Source organism: Euphorbia lathyris, chromosome 10, assembly GCF_963576675.1.
Source record: "Euphorbia lathyris chromosome 10, ddEupLath1.1, whole genome shotgun sequence".
In the NCBI taxonomy this organism is placed as follows: Eukaryota; Viridiplantae; Streptophyta; class Magnoliopsida; order Malpighiales; family Euphorbiaceae; genus Euphorbia; species Euphorbia lathyris.
Window position 1 is genome coordinate 44,090,342 of NC_088919.1, and position 20,494 is coordinate 44,110,835.

A 20,494-nucleotide genomic window follows, 5' to 3' on the forward strand; every position below is an offset into this window, starting at 1 on the left:
TCTCATCATATGTTTATGATATGTTACTAATGAATGATAAAATGACTCACATGTGAAGTGTAATGACAAGATTCATTATTGAGAATACAGTTTGATGAATTATTTCACAAATTGACCCAATTTGACAATGTTAGAGGTAAAATTGCTCTTGACTGTCAACATTAAAGGTAAAATTGCATCATTTTAAACGTTAAGGATAAAATTACCCCTTGCTATAAACGTTAGGGGTATTTTTGCACCTTACCCCTTCAAAATAACATGTTTTTAAGGAATTGTCCAGTTATCAATTTTTTATATATCTACTTTTTAGATACCATAATTTAAAAAAAAAAAAATGTAAGGTTGGTTTGTTTGGATGGGATCTAATATTTGATTTTGAAGGTAAACACTACCAAAGTCCGGTTAAGTTGATAGCGAACATCGTTGGACGGAATCGTCGATCGGAACATCAACGTCTAATTTAAACTGGTTGTTGGGCAAGAATATAATTTCAATAAAAATATTGGTTAAAAACCTAAATAAAACAAACTTATCGGGCCGCCCTTAAAATTACAGAACAATAACCAATATCTGCCCTTTGCCATCATTCAATCAAATTCAATCCTTCGATTGATCTGCAAAGAAGCTAAGACTGACAGAGAGAGGATCGTGTTTGAAGTATGGCGTTGAAGTTTCTAAACAAGAAAGGATGGCACACGGGGAGCCTGAGAAATATAGAGAACGTCTGGAAAGCGGAACAGAAGCATGACGCAGAGGAGAAGAAATTGGAAGAGCTCCGCAAGCAGATTCAGGAAGAACGCGAACGTTCCGAGTTCCGTCTCCTCCAGGAACAAGCCGGTCTCGTCCCGTATGTTCTTTATTTATTTTTAATTTGGGTTCTTTAAAATAGAGTTCATTTCATTCTTTTTGTTATATATTTAACATCAAATCTGGCATGGCAGGAGGCAGGAGAGATTGGAATTTCTGTATGACTCCGGATTGGCCGTAGGAAAGGGCAGCAGTAGTTCTGCTGGAGGATCGGGAGTAGCGTTCCAGACGCTTGAAGAATCCACTCCCAACGCCGACAAGACCAATGATGCATCCTCTTCGGCTGCCAAGCAGCCGTCTGGTCCGGGAGCCCTTTTCGAGGACAAGCCTCATTCTGCAAATGACGCTTGGAGGAAACTTCATTCCGATCCTCTGCTACTAATTCGCCAGCGGGAGCAGGAAGCCCTTGCCCGCATCAAGAATAACCCCGTCCAAATGGCCCTCATTCGGAAATCGGTAAATTCTACATCTTTCTACCTTATTTCCGGGTTAAATCTTGATAACAAGCCTGATGCAGGGATTCAAAAGAAATTTGAAATTCCCAGCTGGAAAGCCTTTATGTATTGCTCTCAATTTTTGCAATAGACCGATTTTAGCTTTGTCTTAATGTAGAGAAATCACATCACTGTATCATGTAAGGAGTCTTCTCTTTTGTATTCAAATGACAATTAGATTTGGAAGTACATAAGAGTAAGTTTTGTACTTTATACAAAGAGCTTACTTAATTACAAACCTCAAAAAGAATGATACTATTCCCAATCATTTTCTTACCATAGCTTAAACTTTAAATAAATTTCATATTTTTGGGAGAAGTAAGCAGACAGCAATGTCAGTTCATTTTCTCTAATGGTGAAGAGAAATGAACATTATTCGGTTGAATAAAAATTGTTATTCTAATCTATTCTTTTATAGGCTGAAGCAACTAAAGAAGGGAAATCTGACGATAAAAGAGAACACCGGAAAAAGCATAGTCATGGTGATGCAAGGCATCCCAAACATTCACCATCCAAAGAACAATTGGATTTGAAAGATGTACATGCTGATAGGGACAGGAGAGGAGATAAGAGCCAACGTAGGAGATCTAAACATGATGATCATTATTATAATGCAAGAGGGGCTCGAGATGAAAATTCAAGTGAAATGGAAAATCAAAGAAGAAAGAACAGTCACAGGGGTTCCAGCAATAGGGATGATCAGTTTCCCAATCGCTTCTCAGACTCAAAAGCTGCAAAAGATTATGATAAAGATACTACCTGGAAGAACAATGACAAGTTGAAGAGAGAGAGGCATTCTTTTGATGACCAGTCGGAACATCGAAGTTCTACCAATAGAAAGGATAGGGGAACCATAAGTTCTAACGAAGTAAGATCTTATAACTCATCTGCGAAAGTCCAGCATGATTCACACTATAAGCGCCACAAAATTGCTGCTAAACTTTCAGAAGAAGAACGAGCTGCTAAGTTGCAAGAGATGCAAGAGAATGCTCAGTTGCATGAAGAGCAGAGGTGGAAACGTTTGAGAAGGGCTGAGGAGGATGATGCACAGGAAGCTGCACGAGCTAGTGTACCTGGTGGTAAGAACTTCTTAGATGCAGCTCAAAGAAATGTTTATGGTGCTGAGAAGGGGGGAAGCTCCACCATTGAGGAAAGCGTTCGTCGTCGAGCATACTATTCTCAGGGAAGGTCTGAAGCGGGGGATGGCAATGCTTTTCGGCGATGATGCACTTGTATTCACATTTATTTTTTTGCCTATGTAAAACTCCAGGTGTGTCTTGCATTTTTAGATTATTATCCAATTAAGCAACTTTTAATTCTTTGAATTTGTGTTTAAATACGCCTTGGAATAGGATTGTAAACTAGTTTGTCCTTTTTTCTCCTTTATGAAGGTGGACTTGCCTACCGATGTTTATTATATTTTTTGGTCATATATTGTTTCAACTTCTGTTCTCAAATGATACAATTAATTGTTATAGTACACTATTGTTCAGAATATATTAAGTGCATGCTCATGAATGAATTTAGGATTCTAACACAGGGAGTGTAACAGTCTGCATAATTGTTAAAGGCTTGCCTTAGGCGAGGCTCAAGGTCTCACACCTAACAAGTCCTAGGTGTGAGCCTCGCCTGGGCTTTGCAGGCTCTCCTCAGGCATGCCTCTTCTGCATTTTGATTAATGATTAGGTTTTGAATATTTTTTACTGCTCTCATCAAAATAAAAGGTTATTAATCTCGACCACTTATCCTATTTAGTTAACTTAAATCTAATCTATTGATTAAGTCAAAAAGAAGAAAAAGAGACTTAAAAATGGAGGGAGGGAAGAAGAGTAAGAGATGTAAAGAATCTATTGATTCAAGTCAAAAAGAAGAAAAAGAGACTTAAAAATGGAGGGAGGGACGAAGAGTAAGAGATGTAAAGAAGATGGGCTCCTTTTGCAGTGCAACACAAGCAACCTTTGCAAGGTTTGCTGCAGTTTTAGTATCTTACTGTCGTTAACACTTAACTTGGTGTTTTTGACGTTTTTGAATTTTAATGTTATGTTTTTATTAACTACTAATAGAGTATAAGTGACATTAGTATCAAATATTGGTTATTAGATTTTGTATCTATTTTTTTTTTCATTTTCTGTGCCTTTTGTTCATCAGGGCGCGCTTGAGCCTTGCGCCTTCCGCCTAGGCTCCAGGACCTCCTAACTCCTTAGTGCGCCTTTAACAACTATGACAGTGTGTGGACTTCTTGAAAATGGAAGAAATTGTAGAAAAAGAGACTTAAAAATGAAGGGAGGGAAGAAGAGTAAGAGATGTAAAGAAGACGAGACAACTATGACAGTGTGTGGACGTCTTGAAAATGGAAGCAATTGTAGAAAAAGCCGACCAATTGAAGAAAGTGGGCTCATTCTTTGTTGTTGTTGATTATCCTATTATGTCAATTACAGCTTTTGGCTTCAATTTCTTACAAGAACTTGGTGAAATAGATTTTGACTAACAAATTAACTGCTGACAAAGTAATTACTTAGCTCTAGTCCAGCTCCCTCGGGTAACAAACACCAGCAACTGAGCAGTTAACTAGCCAAATTCTTGTTATGTTCTCAATTAACTCCTGAGATTGATGCATCATTTGCAGCTTCTGAAACTTGTAGCCTTATCCCACCTCAATTTCTTTCATGAGAACTTGAAAGATATGGTGAAATTAGAAGTTAGGGGGAGCATGCAACTTGGGAGTTGTTGAATCGTCCTTGTCAATAACAAAAATGGTCCAAATTATTTCTCCAGATATATGCAGATCTACATGTTTTGTCACGCTACTTTGGACATCCATAAATTGTAGTTTATGGTGGAAACTTCATACTGGCAAATCATATTCGTTGTTCATGTGAAAGAGATATGGGGTTGTTTGAAACCGTAAGTGCCTTCCAATAGAGTCATGGCAAACTAGAATGGGAGAAAGAACTGTACTGTATTTTTTACCAATCGTAGCTAGGAGGAGTCCCCGTCTTTCTGAGCATATTTTAGATCTCTCAGTATGGCCATCTGACTAATGATGGTATATGCTAAGGTGCAAGGATGTGGACAGGTTTGTGCATACTGGTGAATGCTGGCCTTTACAAACATGTTTTTAAGGTAACCCTTGAAACTGTTCAGGTGTTGTGAAGAAAGGATTTAGCTACTTTATAACCACATATAGGGACCTTTGGCATCTTTGGAAACTGTCAAAGTAAGAGCACATTTTAGTGACATAAGCATTAGTGCTTGTCTTGTAAAAGTGTTATTTTGCTATTTAGCTTTCTAATAGGTTACCTACACCAAAATGACCCCCTTGTTTTTGAGTTACAAGTATCGTTTCTGAAACAGCAGAAGCTATTGAGCTTCTTCCTTGAGTGGTGGTGTTGGTGTTGGTGCATCTCACTTTCACGGAGTTGTACTCTTTTTTCTTTTTGTGTTTTGCATAATTGTCTGACCTATATGTTATGTGAAATATCTTTTTGACATTAGTTGCCGATTAACTCTTGAATGTTGACGAAATTCATTCCAAGGTTGAAACAAGTGGTAGTTTTATATGCAGAGATGGTGGAGTTTTCTGGTAAAGGCTTTTCAGCTCAGAAAGAATCATTACTTTCTTTATTCCTTGAGGTGACAGACTAACCGAAACGAGGATTGAACTACTTGATGAATGATTGATATGTTGGCTTTTCCTTACTGAGCTATATGGTTGAAGTCCCCACGGGGACACAGGCCCTGCTGCGTGCCTATAATTTCATATTCACATTGTAAAGCAGCTACATAGTTAGTTGGGAGTTCCATGGATTAAATGTAAGAATGGAATCAGAAAATTTATCCCCAGATAATGTCTGTGGAAGTTGCTTTTTACGTTGGTTCTACTTCTTGGTTTTATTCTTCTAGTCTAGAATGGGGAAAATTGCCTTCCTATGTTTGTGATTGTTGACAGGCTTTTCCTTACTATCTACTCGGTCATACCTGGGTTGTTGTTATCAGCTACATATACGTTCCAATTTCCAAGTTACTGCAAAAAAGTCCCTGGAGACAAGCTTCCTCGCATAGCACTTAGTTTTTTTTTAATATCAAAATGAATTATTGCAGGTTGGTTTATATTTACACTCTAATGATGCCCGTTTGGTTCGTTCTGTAGCTCATTTTTGTTGTTTTACTCTAAACAATAGATATAAAATGTGCGATTAGGATTGAGAAACAATTGTTGATGATAGCTATTTTGGAATCAGCTACCATCAAACAACTAGAAGCAACAGCAAACAGTAACTACAGCCCTAAGTTTAGCAGATACCATATCATGGAATCTTTTGTTATTTTAGACTTGGTCCCTTGAATTGACAACTTTTATGACTAGTTTCACTCCATCCATATCACTTTGGCCCACGGCTTTTGGAGCTGCCATGAAAGTGATTTATGCTTTTGTTTTTATATTATGATGAAGAATATACACAAAAAACATTTGTAAATGTTGGAACCCACAAGTGAGAAACTATCCTATAGGCAGCATAACTAGCCACTTGGGTGCATTTCTGAGATGGTACAAGTGAAGTTGGCTAATTTCTTGTCTGCTTTTAACTCCCAAGATATTGCATATGTGATAAATATAAATGCCACCTCCCAACCCCACCATATAATTAACTACTTTGTTAGTTGGCAGAGTATGACAGCATTTAACATTTCCCCAACTTATTAATCATAATTATCGTTTATGTCCCATAACACTATTTATCTTCAGACTTCTAACATCTAATTATCATTTTTTGAGCTACCTTGTATTAGTATAATTAGGAGGAGCATGACCTGAGGAAATACCTGACTGAGAGATGGGGTCAATTTGGTTTCTTGGTTTCTTTATGGTCCTTGCAACATCTTCATTTGCTGAATTTCTAGGCATGTAATTTTCTTTACTCCATAAGCTTTTGGTAGTGTTGTACTTTTGTAATTAACATAGCAATTAATATTTTGCAGAAGGCAATCAGTCGAGCATACAGCTGAACTTGTATCATGTTCGAGGGCGTAGCTCCTCTCTCTCTCCAAACTCTTCCTTGTCTCTCTTTGATGTCCTCTCTCGTGATGAACATCGTGCTAAGTCTCTCAGTAGGATGATGCAGGGGAAGAAAAGTGTAAAGGGTGCTCCTGCATCCCATCATCACAAATCGAAATCGGGGCACCTTCTGGAACCGCATTTAGCCGGTGTACCATTGAATTCCGGTTTGTCTATTGGGTCTGGTAATTATTATGTAAAGTTAGGCCTTGGTTCCCCTCCCAAGTACTACGCCATGATTCTGGACACAGGTAGCTCTCTCTCCTGGCTTCAGTGCAATCCTTGTGTTATATACTGTCATAATCAGGTTGGCCCTCTGTTTGAACCCTCTGCATCAAGTAGCTATAGAAGTCTATCATGTGGCACTCCTGAGTGCTCTTCGCTCAAGTCGGCCACCTTAAACGACCCTGCTTGTACTGCTTCCGGGAGGTGTGTGTACACAGCCAGCTATGGTGATTCGTCTTACTCAATGGGTTACCTGAGTCAAGATCTACTGACCTTAGCACCGTCACAGACCTTGCCTCGTTTCACCTACGGATGTGGACAGGACAATGAGGGGTTATTTGGAAGAGCAGCTGGTATTGTAGGGCTAGCCCGGGACAAGCTATCGATGTTAGCCCAGTTGTCAACAAGGTATGGATATGCCTTCTCCTACTGCCTTCCAACAGCTACTTCCTCCTCTTCTGCAGGCGGTTTCTTGTCCATTGGGAAGATTTCTCCATCCGCCTACAAGTTCACACCCATGCGCACAGACTCTCAGAATCCCAGCTTATACTTTTTGAGATTCTCCGCAATTACTGTTGCTGGTAGGCCTCTGAGATTGAGTGCTGCTGGATACCAGGTCCCCACCATCATAGACTCAGGAACAGTCATCACACGGCTTCCATCTGCGATGTATACTGCATTGCGTCAGGCCTTCGTCGAGATCATGTCAAAGAAGTATGCACAAGCTCCTGCATATTCCATACTGGACACATGCTTCAAGGGAAGTCCGAAGAGTATGTCGACAGCACCTGTGATTCAATTGGTTTTTGAAGGAGGAGCAAGCCTATCAGTTGGGGCTGCAAACAGCCTGATAGAAGCTGACAAAGGTGTCACTTGTTTAGCCTTTGCAAGCAGCAACCAAATTGCTATTATTGGAAATCATCAGCAACAAACATATAACATTGCCTACGATGTCTCGGCTTCTCGAATCGGCTTCGCCCCTGGCGGCTGTCATTGATTGGTCAACATCAACTACTAAGAATCAATAAACTCAACGCTATACAAATAGAATTAGTGTTGACATGTGCCAAAACTCAATGGCTCATGTGAATTCAGGGATGGTATATATATGATAAAATTAATAATGCTTGTATTGGAATTACCTATCATGTAAAAGCTGTGTATACAGTATTATAAGTGCCTCTTAATTGCAAATATTACTAAATGATTGATTTAGTCCTTACAATCTCTTATGCAGATGAATAGTTCTGTTGAACAAGTAACTAGAATATCTTTCATTTGGGCATAAAAGTAAAACTTCAAAATAGATTAGCAATTAGTCAAATACAGCCAGCTTTCAATAATATAGGTGGCACCAAAGTTTGACGCCTATTAAATATAATATCTTCTTACCCTACTCATATAATTCACAAATTAAAGCAGAGTTTAGTATGAAAATGAGATCTATCCACCTGCATTAAATGGAGTTCCTGTAACTGTCTACTGTAGCAATCGCAGATTCTTGCAGATACATAGAGCTTTGCTGGTCCTCACGAAAAAAGGTTTTTAAAAGATAGGAGAGCCACTTGAATTTGGTCCAAAAATTCGACGGTATGAATCATTATGTTTAAAATGATTTATTAGTGACCTGTTAATCTTAACCTGTTTATTTACATATTTAGACTCATTACAACACATTTTAATAAGCATAAAGACTTCCAAATTATCTTTATCGAAATACTCTTAGTTTGTAGATTATCACTTGACGTGTATAGTTATACTTCACTTCACTTCTCATCCTATGCAATCCAACTTCAATTTCAGACATCAATCTAAGTTCCAAACACTTCATGTAAGTATTTTGCTGATTTTACATACATAAAATCCCTTTATATAGTATAGTTCTGTGTATTTTAATTTTTAAGTTAGTTTTCACCTTGAGAACTGAAATTTGGAGGGTTTATCCAACCCGATGAGTTTCCAATTTATGCTTTTGCTCTGCAAAATCGTAAACTGCGAAGCACAAGCCTCCGCATTTAGGTATAGGCTTTATGAGAAGAGGGTTCGCAATTAATTTAACAGCGAAGAACTACGAAACGAATTGACTTCACAGTTACATTAGATGCGAAGCACATTTCTTTCGCAGTTTTTTGCCCTGTTCCGCAGTTGTTTGAACTTGGTGTTGTTGGTCCCTTATAACGTTACAAGTATAGTTCCAAGGGGGGGGGTTAGGAACTATTTAAACTTTTTAAAGATTTAGGGCAGACTTCTTTTCTCAAGAGAAAAGGTTTTAACAGCGGCGCTGAGTAATCAGTAAGATACTGGCTTAGTCAACTGGTGACTAGGTCAGTTTCTTGACTTGAGTCAGGAGATAGCACTTAAAGTCTATTCCTGAGCTCAGATGTTCGATGCGCACAACTCAGCTTGACCTCTTTACTTGGTCAGTTTTTGGTTATTTAAGCAAGCAATATATGTAAGGAGTTTAAGGTAAGAAATACGTTACTCAGCAGATTTATCCAGGTTCGGCTTCTTCTAAGCCTACGTCCTGTCCCCGGAACACGTTCCGAGATTTCGAATCCTCTACTGAGCTCTTTAAAGGTAGAGCCTCAAACCTTTTACAGTCTTAGCAACTGAGTATAATAAGAGTACCTTCCTCTATACCTCTACTCAATCCTAATCTCTCCCTGAGTACTATAACCGAGTACTCAGCCTCTCCTTTCTAATATCTAGAAATGATAAGTGTTTGTCCTAAACAATGATTGCTAACACACCTTAGATGATTGAATAATCACTCTAGACTTTTACACAAATATATGAACTGTAGTGTAAGATTTGCTTTGCTTTTTGCTTGCAGAACTTGCGTAGAAATTTGGTCAGCGTAATGGCTTGATCAAGTTCTATGTGGAATGAAGCTTCTGATGGCACTATTTATAGAGACGTCTTGAGGCATCGGTCATTTCGAATTTCGAAATAACCGTTGGAGGGAAACGGCTTCCTGTCGTTGTCATCCTGACTTGCTCAAAGCTCTCGGCCAATCAGATTTGTGTATCTTCTGTCATCGGTCAGCTTTTGGTCAGCTCGGCAGAATGTCTCTCCTTTTATGGTAAAGTCAACTGGACAGCATACTGTGTCGTCTGAACTTTACCCAAAGTAGAAATACTTTGTCTAGAAGTTTTCCTTAGCCAGCTGCTGTCTTGTACGCTTTGTCGAACCAACTCAGCAGCTTCGTTCCGAAGTTGTTCCCTGAAGGTCTTCTAGATCCTTCTCTTGCTGAGTTGCGTTTTGGTACACAGCGACATCGTTTTGATAAACGCGGGCCGAGTTGTATTGAACTGTTTGACTTGGGCTTTGACTGTTGTATTAGGCTTGGGCCTTTTAATCCTTATGTCTTATAAACAATTTAACTCAACATTGAACAAACACATTAGTAGAATAAATCAAAGCATTTAAACTTAGTGTGTTTAGAATATATTTTTAATTATACTTAAACAATTTTGTCAAATCAAAATTATGTGGAAAGGTGTTTCAACAAACTCCCCCATTTTGATGTTGGCAAAACTATTCAGCGAGGAACTCAGTGTTGAGCTCCCCCATGATAGTTGACCTAATATAACTTAGCCAACTCCCTCGTAAGGGTTGAGCTACTGACTTAGTTTTACTCTAAACATTTAAAGGTTTAATCGAGTAAGTCTAAGGTCAGTTTTCAGATATAGGTCAGCTCATGGAACATATTCTCTTTTACTCAGTGTTTAAGCGGAAGGTTTTATCATTCAGAGGGCGCAGAGTAATTTGTTGTTCAATGAGTTTTATAAGACTATATATAAGTCAATGTAAAACATGTTATCAGCATTTGGTTCAATCAATGAATTTTATAAGCATTTAAACAATGCTGATTCAATTGAAGATACATAATGACATAATACACAGCATCGTATAAAAATAATTCATAACTCAGAGTTTGAACATAAGATGCAAGTATGATATTTAATGTAGGTAGTCAGTGTTTACAAACAAGACAAAAAAAAATTAAAGACAGGCATAAATACTTAGCCTATACTGAGCTAGCCTATATCTATTTCTTTTTCTTCTGCTTGGACTGACTAGACTCATGCTGTGTTCTCGCTTGTGCTTTCTCCCCCGTTTTGTCAGCAACGGGAGGGGGAATCCTAAAGGTGTCGGTTAAGACAGCTCTGGTTAGTTCTGTGGACAGCGCTTTAAGTCGATCGGCGCTTTCATTGACACCATCAAAAATAGCCACTCCATTATCTGAGACCTCGGTAGGTATTTTAAGCTCAGCAACGCTGATCATGCTGACTGTGAAGGCTTCAGCTTTGCCTATCCATGTAAGTGCATCGGTCAGGCCAGCAATGACTTGATGGAATGTTTTGAGTAAGTAGGTGTCATAGTATTGACGCTGAACATTGCTATGACGAATGTGATTGAAGGTTTTTCTGGTGATGGACAGCATTTCATTCTGTTTCATAGCATCAGTATCCATCTCTTGCATGTTCAGATTCAGCAATCGAACAGCCTCACCAATTTGCTCAACTGAGCACTGAGAATAGGAAGCCATTTGCTCGTTGGTTTTGATTTTCTCGGTGTGAAGCTGAGCAAAGAGCATCTTGACTTCATTAGAGGTAGCGTAGCGTGTGTTCACAGTTGACAAGGTCTGAACTTGTTGTTGTAGAGCGTTTAAGTGTTGAACAGTTGTCAGCTGGATCTCAGCCAGCTTTGCAATGGAATCCTGCTTAGCTTGCTGTGTTTGATAGGAGATGATGATACTCAGCAAGTCCTTAAATCCCTTGACTTCGTTCAGAAGCTGAGTTACTTGGGAAAGCTGAGTAGTCTCTACATTAGAAGACTCAGCAGCAGGAGTAGACGATTGTTGAAGGTCTTTGATCAAGGTTTGGACTGAGTCGATGATGCTCAGTGACATTCATGTAGCTTAAAGAACCTTCATTCAGTTGTCCAGTTGCATCAGTATGACCGGTGGGAGGAGGAGTCAAAGGAATGACATGGTTAGTGACTGGAGTGGTGTTTTCAATCTGCATTTGGTTGATTTGAGGACAAGTTTGATCGGCAGATAGATTAATTGGAGAAGTAGAAACTCGAATACTGTCTGTGCTGACGGGGGCAGATGTATTTGGAGTCAGCACAATGCTTGGATGGACAGCATTGACAGTAGCCGTCTCAACCTGACTTGTTGAGTTGGCAGAAGCATGTAAGTCGGCATGTTCCTGTTGGGAAGAAACAGAGGCTTGCTTTTCTATAGATGCCGATGTAGTAGAAGGAGGTTGTCGTTTGAAATTTTTTAGCTTAACTGCAGAAGGGTCCTGGGTTGGCTTTTGAATAACGAAGTTAGGAAGAGTTGGTGGTTGTATAGGAGGCTCACTGACTGTCTTTTCACTTGCTTTAACCAATCTTCTTCTGCGAGGAGGAACGTCAGCTTGAATAGATTCTCCTGAGTGAGATGGAGAAGATTCTTCTTGCTCGGTATTTAGCTGGTCAGCTTGCTCTTGGACTTGATCAACATTGTGTTGGTCAAGTTCTTGTTCTTCTCTAGCAGCCAACACAGTATTGGCTTGCTCAGCTGCAACCTCACTGGTTGTTTCTTCATTATCCTCAGCGTCATCCTGACCGCTGGCCTCTTCTTCTTCGTCATCTTCTGAACTATCACCATCTAGTTCTTCCTCAACTTGTGCAATAAACTGGTCGTCCAGATGCACCTCTTCTTCTTGTTCCTCAGACACAGTTCCTAAACACTGTGTGTAGTGAGAGTCACCAGGCACAACAATGTCAGTAGGGATAGCATCGAGGGGAGTCAGTGTAGAAGACTTCTGCTTCTTCTGAGGTTGCTCATTAGTTTCCTCAGTTTCAGGCTCAACGTGCCTGCCCCTTTTCTCAGCTGACTTAGGTCTCTCCTGACCCTTAGTACCAGCTGACTTTTGCCTCTTAGCTGGAGACTCAGTATCATATGAAGGAGTCTCAATAGCTTTCCTCTTACGAGAAGCTGGGGCCTTAGTTCTTTTCCCTTTCTGTGGAACAACTGTTTCCTCAGCTTGTCCAGCAGCAGCAGCTTTTCCTTTCTTCAGAGGCTGACCGAACTTCAACGCTCTCAGCGAAGCTGCTGTGATCTTAGATCCTTTAGCTTTTACTTCATCAGTCAGGTCTATCTGATGATCAATGAGGATCCTGGTGATGAGCGATCCTAGCCTTAGAGTTTCGGTACTCCTTAGGAAGCCAGCAATGAGGAATACTGGCATGTTGATTGGCTTGTACGTCAGCATATGCCAGATGAAGCATTGCTCGAAGTTTGTTGCTGAGGTGGTGCAGTTAATCTTGGGATAGATAAAATAACTCAGCAGATAATGAGCCATCTTCTGGTGCTGACCCATGAAGGAACTGGATACTTCTCCTGAGTGGCCTTCAGGCTTACAGAAGTTGACCAAGTACCCAGTTTTGTCCTGATCTCCAGATCTCCTTAGCCTTGCTCCCTCAGTTTTTAACTTGAGCAGATTTCCTAGGTAGAGAGGGTTGATGAAAATGGTTTTCCCTTTTACCACGGTTACCAGGTAGTCCTGGTTATCATCAGCAACGCGAAGGTTGTGGTAAAACTCCTTTACAAGGTCAGGATAGGTGGGATCCCTAATTGAAAACAGCTCAGTCCATCCATTCTGTGAAATCCACTCACAGAAGGGTTGTTCGGATTGTACGAATGCTTCAGATACCCATCTTGAGGGCTCAACCTTCCATTCTCGGACGTTTTCGAAGACCTTTGAATAGGTCCTGACTTTGTCAGGCTTTTCCTTACCAGATAAGGTTTGGCTAGTATTTCCTTTGCTCGGCGTAGTGACCTTGGTAGATTCTGGCACAGAGGTTTGCCTGGAGGTTTCATCGGAGCTGGGCTTAGGGTGGCCGGCACCGAAAATGTTGAATGAAACTTTAGTCATAGTTGAAGATGGGAAAGCTTAGAAGGTTTTTAGAGAGAGAGTTCTTTGCCAGGAGATTCGATAAACGTAAAGAGGAAACAATGGGGATTTACCCATTATTTATAGCGGTGGAGAATGGATCTTATCGAATCCATGTGTCAGTTTTGCCTCAGGATTGTGAACCGACAATGTTCCTGGCATTTATGACACATTCGGCATGTACGTCATCCTAGGTGGCTATACGCGTGATTTTGCATTTATTCTAATGGATCTAACACTCAGCGTTTAGAATACTAAGCGTTTGATATTCTGAGTGGTCAGTATTGCATAAAGGGATGATTTCTAAGTTTAAACTAACTTACTCAGTGTGCAAATTTACTCAGTATTTGCTGTTTAATCAATTTCAATGAGTACTCAGCAAAGACAATCATTCAGCTTAGTAATTCACTCAGCATGCATATTCATTTAGTACAGGAATTTACTGAAGAGGATTAAACATACCGATGGATTCTCCCAGTATGCTGAACTGTTCACGAGCCAGTGGCTTTGTGAAGATATCTGCAAGCTGCTCATCCGTTGGGACGTAAGTCAGCTTTATTTCACCTTTGAGTACATGGTCTCTAATGAAGTGATGCCTTATGATGACATGCTTCATTCTGTTGTGTTGAATTGGGTTCTTTGATAGATCAATTGCACTTTTGTTGTCGCATTTGACCTCAATTGTCTTTGTTTGAACACCATAGTTTTCAAGCTATTGCTTAATCCATAAGACTTGAGCAACACAGTGACCATCAGCAATGTACTCAGCTTCAGTGGTAGACAAGGCTACTGATGCATGCTTCTTGCTGAACCAAGACACAAGACAGCTTCCTAAGAAATGACATCCTCCAGAGGTGCTTTTCCGTTCTAGCTTGTCTCGACCATAGTCAGCGTCAATGTATCCAACGGGTGTAAAGCCATGTGTGTTGGGATACCATAAACCTGCGTTCACTGAGCTTTGCAAGTATCTAAGGATTCTTTTTACAGCTATGTAATGAGATTCCTTAGGGTTAGATTGATATCTAGCACAGTAGCATACTGAGAACTGAATGTCCGATCTACTGGCTGTTAAGTAAAGTAGAGAGCCTATCATACCTCGATACAATTTGCTGTCTACTGACTTACCATTCTCGTCAGCGCAGAGGACAGTGTCAGTGCCCATAGGAGTGGATATTGGCTTGCAATTTTCCAAGTCATATTTCTTTAATATCTCCTTGGCATATTTAGCTTGACTGATGAAGATGCCATTCTTTCCTTGTTTTATTTGAAGTCCGAGGAAGAAGTTGAGTTCTCCCATCATCGACATTTCAAACTCAGTCTGCATTTGTTTGCTAAATTCCTTGCGCACATTGATTCGTTAGTTGCACCAAATATTATATCATCAACATAAATTTGAGCCAGCAGGGTATCTTTACCCTTTCTCTTAATGAATAAGGTTGTATCAGCTTTGCCCCTGACATAATTTCTAGTCAGCAGGAAACTGGTTAGCCTCTCATACCAAGCACGTGGTGCTTGCTTGAGGCCGTACAGAGCCTTTTTGAGTTTATAAATTGGGAATTTTGGATCCTCAAACCCTGGAGGTTGATTAACATAAACTTCCTCGTTTATAACTCCATTAAGAAATGCACTCTTAACATCCATTTGGAATAATTTAAAGTTCATGTAAGATACATATGCACATAAGATCCTAATAGCTTCTAGCCTTGCCACTGGGGCAAAGGTCTCACCGTAGTCAATACCTTCTTGCTGACTGTAGCCCTGAGCTACAAGCCTTGCTTTGTTCCTGACTACATTTCCTTGCTCATCCATTTTGTTGCGGAAGACCCATCTTGTTCCAATGGTCTTCTGACTCCTTGGATGTGGCACTAGCTCCCATACATCGTTTCTTCTGAATTGATCGAGTTCCTCTTGCATTGCGCTCATCCAGAATTCATCTTCCTCAGCATCAGCGAAGTTCTTAGGTTCCTGTACTGAGACGAAGGCTACATTGTTGAGGTACCTCCTGAGTTGATTCCTTGTCATCAGGGTATTCCCAGCAGAATCAAGGATTGCACTCTCTGAGTGCCCTCTTGGAATCCTTATCTCTTTCGGTAGATTTATGTCTTGTGCTGTCTGTGTTTCAACAATCTCTGCAGAAGTAGACTGGTCAGTGAAAGTAATCTTAGGTTCACTCTTACTCTTGGTCAGCCTTTTAGTGAATGACTCAGCAGCTGGTTCTTGGTCAGCGGTTACAGAGTGTGGATCATCCTCGGTTAGTGGCTGGTATCCTTTTTGTTGTCTCCAAAACTTACACTTCCTCCTCGTTTACGCTCAAACGTGATGAACTGAGTTTCATCACCGGCCATATGCCTTGAGCATGCACTGTCAATATACCACATCTTTGACTTCTCAGCACATCTCAGGCTTACCTGCATTGTAACTAGTTACTTTTAGGTACCCAATTCTTTTTGGGTCCTTGCTTGTTAGGTGCAACAGGTAAAGCATCATACTTTATTTTATGGCGACATACATGGACAGTATGGCCATTCTTTCCACAGAAGTCACAGCTGACCTTCTGTTTAGGTTGTCTCGCTGACTGGTCAGCACCCCAGTGCTGAGCATGCCAGCACACCTTTGTGGTGTGACCTTTCTTCCCATAGAAGTCACATTGGACATTCCGCTGGGGATTCCATCTCTGCCGAGTACCTTGGTACTGAGTTCTCAGAGGACTGTTTATTTTATTTGGAACCTTTAATTGGTTCTGGATAGTTGTGACGTCCTTTCTCAGTTTCTTTGAAACTGATTGGACTTCAGAGACAGACTCATGTATGATCTTCATGTTATCATGCAACATCGAGTTGTCCTGAAGAAGGTATCTGAGGTCACTGAGCTTGACCTCTTCAACCTCGTCACAGCGCCTGCTGAGTGCTCTAATTTTCTTATTACACTTTTTGATAAGTGTATAGAGATCACTCAGGGCATTACCCATTTCGTTTCTGAGCTGGGAAAGTGGTATTACCTCATTTGATTGCTCCTCATCTTTAGATGCAACGGAGGGGTCAGTATGCTCAGAAACGCACGGCTCAGCAAGTTCGTCAGCCATGAAGCATATCTTCGCTGACTCGGTAGCCTCAGCTTCTGTTGATGAAGACTCATCACTGTCGCTCCATGTAGCCACCATTGCCTTTTTGCCGTTCTTCTTATCTTTCCTCAGCGTGGGGCAGCTTGACTTTATGTGGCCAGTTTGATGACATTCAAAGCATGTAATAGGCTTTGAGTTGTCTTTCTTGTATTTGCTGTCGCTGGAGTCAGCTTTATACTTATCAAACTTTCTGTAAGGCTTCTTAGAATATTTGTCATTTTTCCTGAATAGCCTTTTCATCTTCCTTGTGAACATAGCCATCTCCTCATCATCTGTTGAGCTTCCTCCAGTGGAGTCAGCTTTCATAACAAGAGATTTCTGCTTCTTGTCTTCAGACTTTTCCTTCACCTCGAAGTTTTTCATTGATATCTCATGGGTCAGCAACGAGCCGATGAGTTCGTCATATTTGTAGGTGGTTAAGTCCTGAGCTTCTTCAACAGCGGTCTTCTTTGCTTGCCAGTCTTTAGGAAGACTCCTGAGTATCTTTTTGACTTGTTCTTCCTCAGTGAAGATCTTCCCAAGTCTCTTGAGCTCATTTATGATGTTGATAAATCTTGCATTCATGTCAGATATCCCCTCATCATTGTTCATCTCGAAAAGCTCGTACAGTCTCATCTACTGGTTCACCTTGGACTCCTTTACTTTATTGGTTCCTTCGTAGGTGACCTCCAGCTTCTTCCAGATCTCTTGCGCCGACTCACAACCTGAGATTTTATTATATTCTGCAGCATCGAGTGCACAGTGAAGCATATTAATAGCCGAAGCGTGATTTTGAAGCTTCTTGAGATCATCCTCTGTCCATTTGGCCTCAGCTTTTACAACTGTTTGGCCAGCCACAACTTCGACAGGTACAAATGGGCCTTGCACTATAGATAGCCAGGCACTCATATTTGTAGCCTGAATGAAATTTTTCATCCTATTCTTCCAGAAGGTATAGTTAGACCCGAAGAATAGGGGAGGCCGAGTGATGGACAGCCCCTCAGGCAATATCTGAGTTGTTTGGTTTCCTGGGAGAAACCGAGTACTATTTTCGCCCATAGTGTGGATCAGCTCAAGGTTGTTAAACCTTTTACAGTGAGCTTTTAGGCTCTGATACCACTTGTTGGTCCCTTATAACGTTACAAGTATAGTTCCAATGGGGGGTTAGGAACTATTTAAACTTTTTAAAGATTTAGGGCAGACTTCTTTTCTCAAGAGAAAAGGTTTTAACAGCGGCGCTGAGTAATCAGTAAGATACTGGCTTAGTCAACTGGTGACTAGGTCAGTTTCTTGACTTGAGTCAGGAGATAGCACTTGAAGTCTATTCCTGAGCTCAGATGTTCGATGCGCACAACTCAGATTGACCTCTTTACTTGGTCAATTTTTGGTTATTTAAGCAAGCAATATATGTAAGGAGTTTAAGGTAAGAAATACGTTACTCAGCAGATTTATCCAGGTTCGGCTTCTTCTAAGCCTACGTCCTGTCCCCAGAACACGTTCCGAGATTTTGAATCCTCTACTGAGCTCTTTAAAGGTAGAGCCTCAAACTTTTTACAGTCTTAGCAACTGAGTATAACAAGAGTACCTTCCTCTATACCTCTACTCAATCCTAATCTCTCGCTGAGTACTATAACCGAGTACTCAGCCTCTCCTTTCTAATCTCTAGAAATGATAAGTGTTTGTCCTAAACAATGATTGCTATTGAATAATCACTCTAGACTTTTACACAAATATATGAACTGTAGTGTAAGATTTGCTTTGCTTTTTGCTTGCAGAACTTGCGTAGAAATTTGGTCAGCGTAATGGCTTGATCAAGTTCTGTGTGGAATGAAGCTTCTGATGGCACTATTTATAGAGACGTCTTGAGGCATCGGTCATTTCGAATTTCGAAATAACCGTTGGAGGGAAACGGCTTCCTGTCGTTGTCATCCTGACTTGCTCAAAGCTCTCGGCCAATCAGATTTGTGTATCTTCTGTCATCGGTCAGCTTTTGGTCAGCTCGGCAGAATGTCTCTCCTTTTATGGTAAAGTCAACTGGACAGCATACTGTGTCGTCTGAACTTTACCCAAAGTAGAAATACTTTGTCTGGAAGTTTTCCTTAGCCAGCTGCTGTCTTGTACGCTTTGTCGAACCAACTCAGCAGCTTCGTTCCGAAGTTGTTCCCTGAAGGTCTTCTAGATCCTTCTCTTGCTGAGTTGCGTTTTGGTACACAGCGACATCGTTTTGATAAACGCGGGCCGAGTTGTATTGAACTGTTTGACTTGGGCTTTGACTGTTGTATTAGGCTTGGGCCTTTTAATCCTTATGTCTTATAAACAATTTAACTCAACATTGAACAAACACATTAGTAGAATAAATCAAAGCATTTAAACTTAGTGTGTTTAGAATATGTTTTTAATTATACTTAAATAATTTTGTCAAATCAAAATTATGTGGAAAGGTGTTTCAACAGGTGTTTCCAAATGCGATACATATATGTTGTTGTGAGCATCTGAGAATGAATGTGAAGGCCGAATTTCAAAAAAAAAATAGCAAGATTGATGAGGTGTATTAGTGAGTTGTTAAAGCTTATAGAATTTCTGATTTTAACGAGGCATTTTTTAGACTAAGACAACTACATGGTCCCGCTGTAGAATATTTAGAGCAAGTCAACATCGAGAAATGATCACGTGCATTCTCGTCGGTATAACATGATGACCACAAACATAGCAGAATCATGGAACGTATTAATGGTTATAGGTAGACATTTACCTATCACAATGTTGGTAGAGTACATAAGAGCTACTCTTCAAAGATGGTTTTACGAGAGACAATAATTAGCAGATTAGAATTTCAACCCATCACGTAATGTAATTTGTGCAACTTTGGCTTTCAGGAGGACGACAATCACATTTGTCATAGTGAGCTGAAAAGAAGATGATAAGTTATGCAGCCAAAGTTGTCACTTGTATGTTTTATGGAATAAACAACCAGAAATTTCAGATCGGCGATTCAACAAAAGGGGAAATTGTCGACTTAAATGCAAAGACATGCACATGTAGAAAATGACAACTTTCAGTTTCCATGTAAACATGTTTGTAAAGTTTTATCTGAGCATCAGCTAACTAATGCATATCAATGTGTAGACGTTACTACATCAACAAAGCATTTAAATTATCTTACGATGGGTCTATATACCCAGTTGGACACCAGTCGGAATGGACAAACTGTGATCCTCCTATGAAAGTTCTCCCTCCTATAAAAGGCTCTACACATGTCGATCGATCAAGAAGACAGAATAGAAGACCATATCAAGATGAAGATCCAATTTCAAGAACATGTATCAGGTGAAGGAATACTAGTCATACTAGGTTGATTGTCATTGGTCGCTACCGAATACAACAGAACCCCTGAGTATAGTAGCAAGTTATCTAAGCTCTAGGATATGAAGATGTAATCTTTCATTGTGTGAACTTTTATCGTATTGTTTGAACTTATATTAAACAACAATACTTAATATGTGAGCTTAATTATATATTTCAATATGTGTGCTTAATTATATCTCTTTCATTACATGTGCTTAAGTTTAGTCATCATCAATTGTAGTATATAAGTGCACATCGCAGTTCAAATAACCACTTCGCATTGCAGTGATTGCATAGTCAGAAATGTATACATTAATTTCGTAGTTGAATAAACTGCGAAACAGACAGACAAACTGTGAAAACATTCATTTCACAATTCAAATAATACCTCCGTAGTTGATGAAACTGGGAGGTATAATATTTCGTAGTTCAAGTAATACTTTCACAGTTAATGAAACTGTGAGGTATTATATACACATTTAAGCTTTAGGTTGAAGTAATACCTTCGTAGTTAATGAAA

At 40.0% G+C, this 20,494-nt stretch overlaps 2 protein-coding genes and 1 long non-coding RNA gene across 5 annotated transcripts; all 3 read left to right on the forward strand.

The window, feature by feature from the left end:
• The first annotated feature begins 555 nt into the window (after nucleotides 1–555).
• On the forward strand, nucleotides 556–5,443 carry LOC136209544 (uncharacterized). Of its 3 annotated transcripts, none has more exons than XM_066001045.1 (4): nucleotides 556–847; nucleotides 942–1,263; nucleotides 1,720–2,571; nucleotides 4,867–5,443. In XM_066001045.1, the coding sequence occupies exons 1-3, from the start codon at nucleotides 660–662 to the stop codon at nucleotides 2,524–2,526; spliced, it is 1,317 nt and encodes a 438-aa protein (XP_065857117.1). In that variant the 5' UTR covers nucleotides 556–659; the 3' UTR covers nucleotides 2,527–2,571; nucleotides 4,867–5,443. The 3 variants fall into 3 exon arrangements, with proteins under 3 accessions (XP_065857117.1, XP_065857116.1, XP_065857115.1); XM_066001044.1 differs by lacking the exon at nucleotides 4,867–5,443 and adding an exon at nucleotides 3,450–4,810; XM_066001043.1 differs by lacking the exon at nucleotides 4,867–5,443 and having other exon boundaries at nucleotides 1,720–2,733.
• Nucleotides 5,444–5,885: 442 nt separating this feature from the next.
• Nucleotides 5,886–7,797, forward strand: LOC136209543 (aspartyl protease family protein At5g10770-like). The gene is made up of 2 exons (XM_066001042.1): nucleotides 5,886–6,203; nucleotides 6,282–7,797. Exons 1-2 carry the CDS (start codon nucleotides 6,137–6,139, stop codon nucleotides 7,577–7,579), a joined length of 1,365 nt encoding a protein of 454 aa, XP_065857114.1. The 5' UTR covers nucleotides 5,886–6,136; the 3' UTR covers nucleotides 7,580–7,797.
• Nucleotides 7,798–8,011: 214 nt separating this feature from the next.
• Nucleotides 8,012–20,032, forward strand: LOC136207986 (uncharacterized). Its single transcript, XR_010676996.1, has 3 exons — nucleotides 8,012–8,172; nucleotides 8,316–8,413; nucleotides 19,756–20,032. It is a non-coding gene; the product is annotated as an uncharacterized lncRNA (long non-coding RNA).
• Nucleotides 20,033–20,494: the final 462 nt, after the last annotated feature.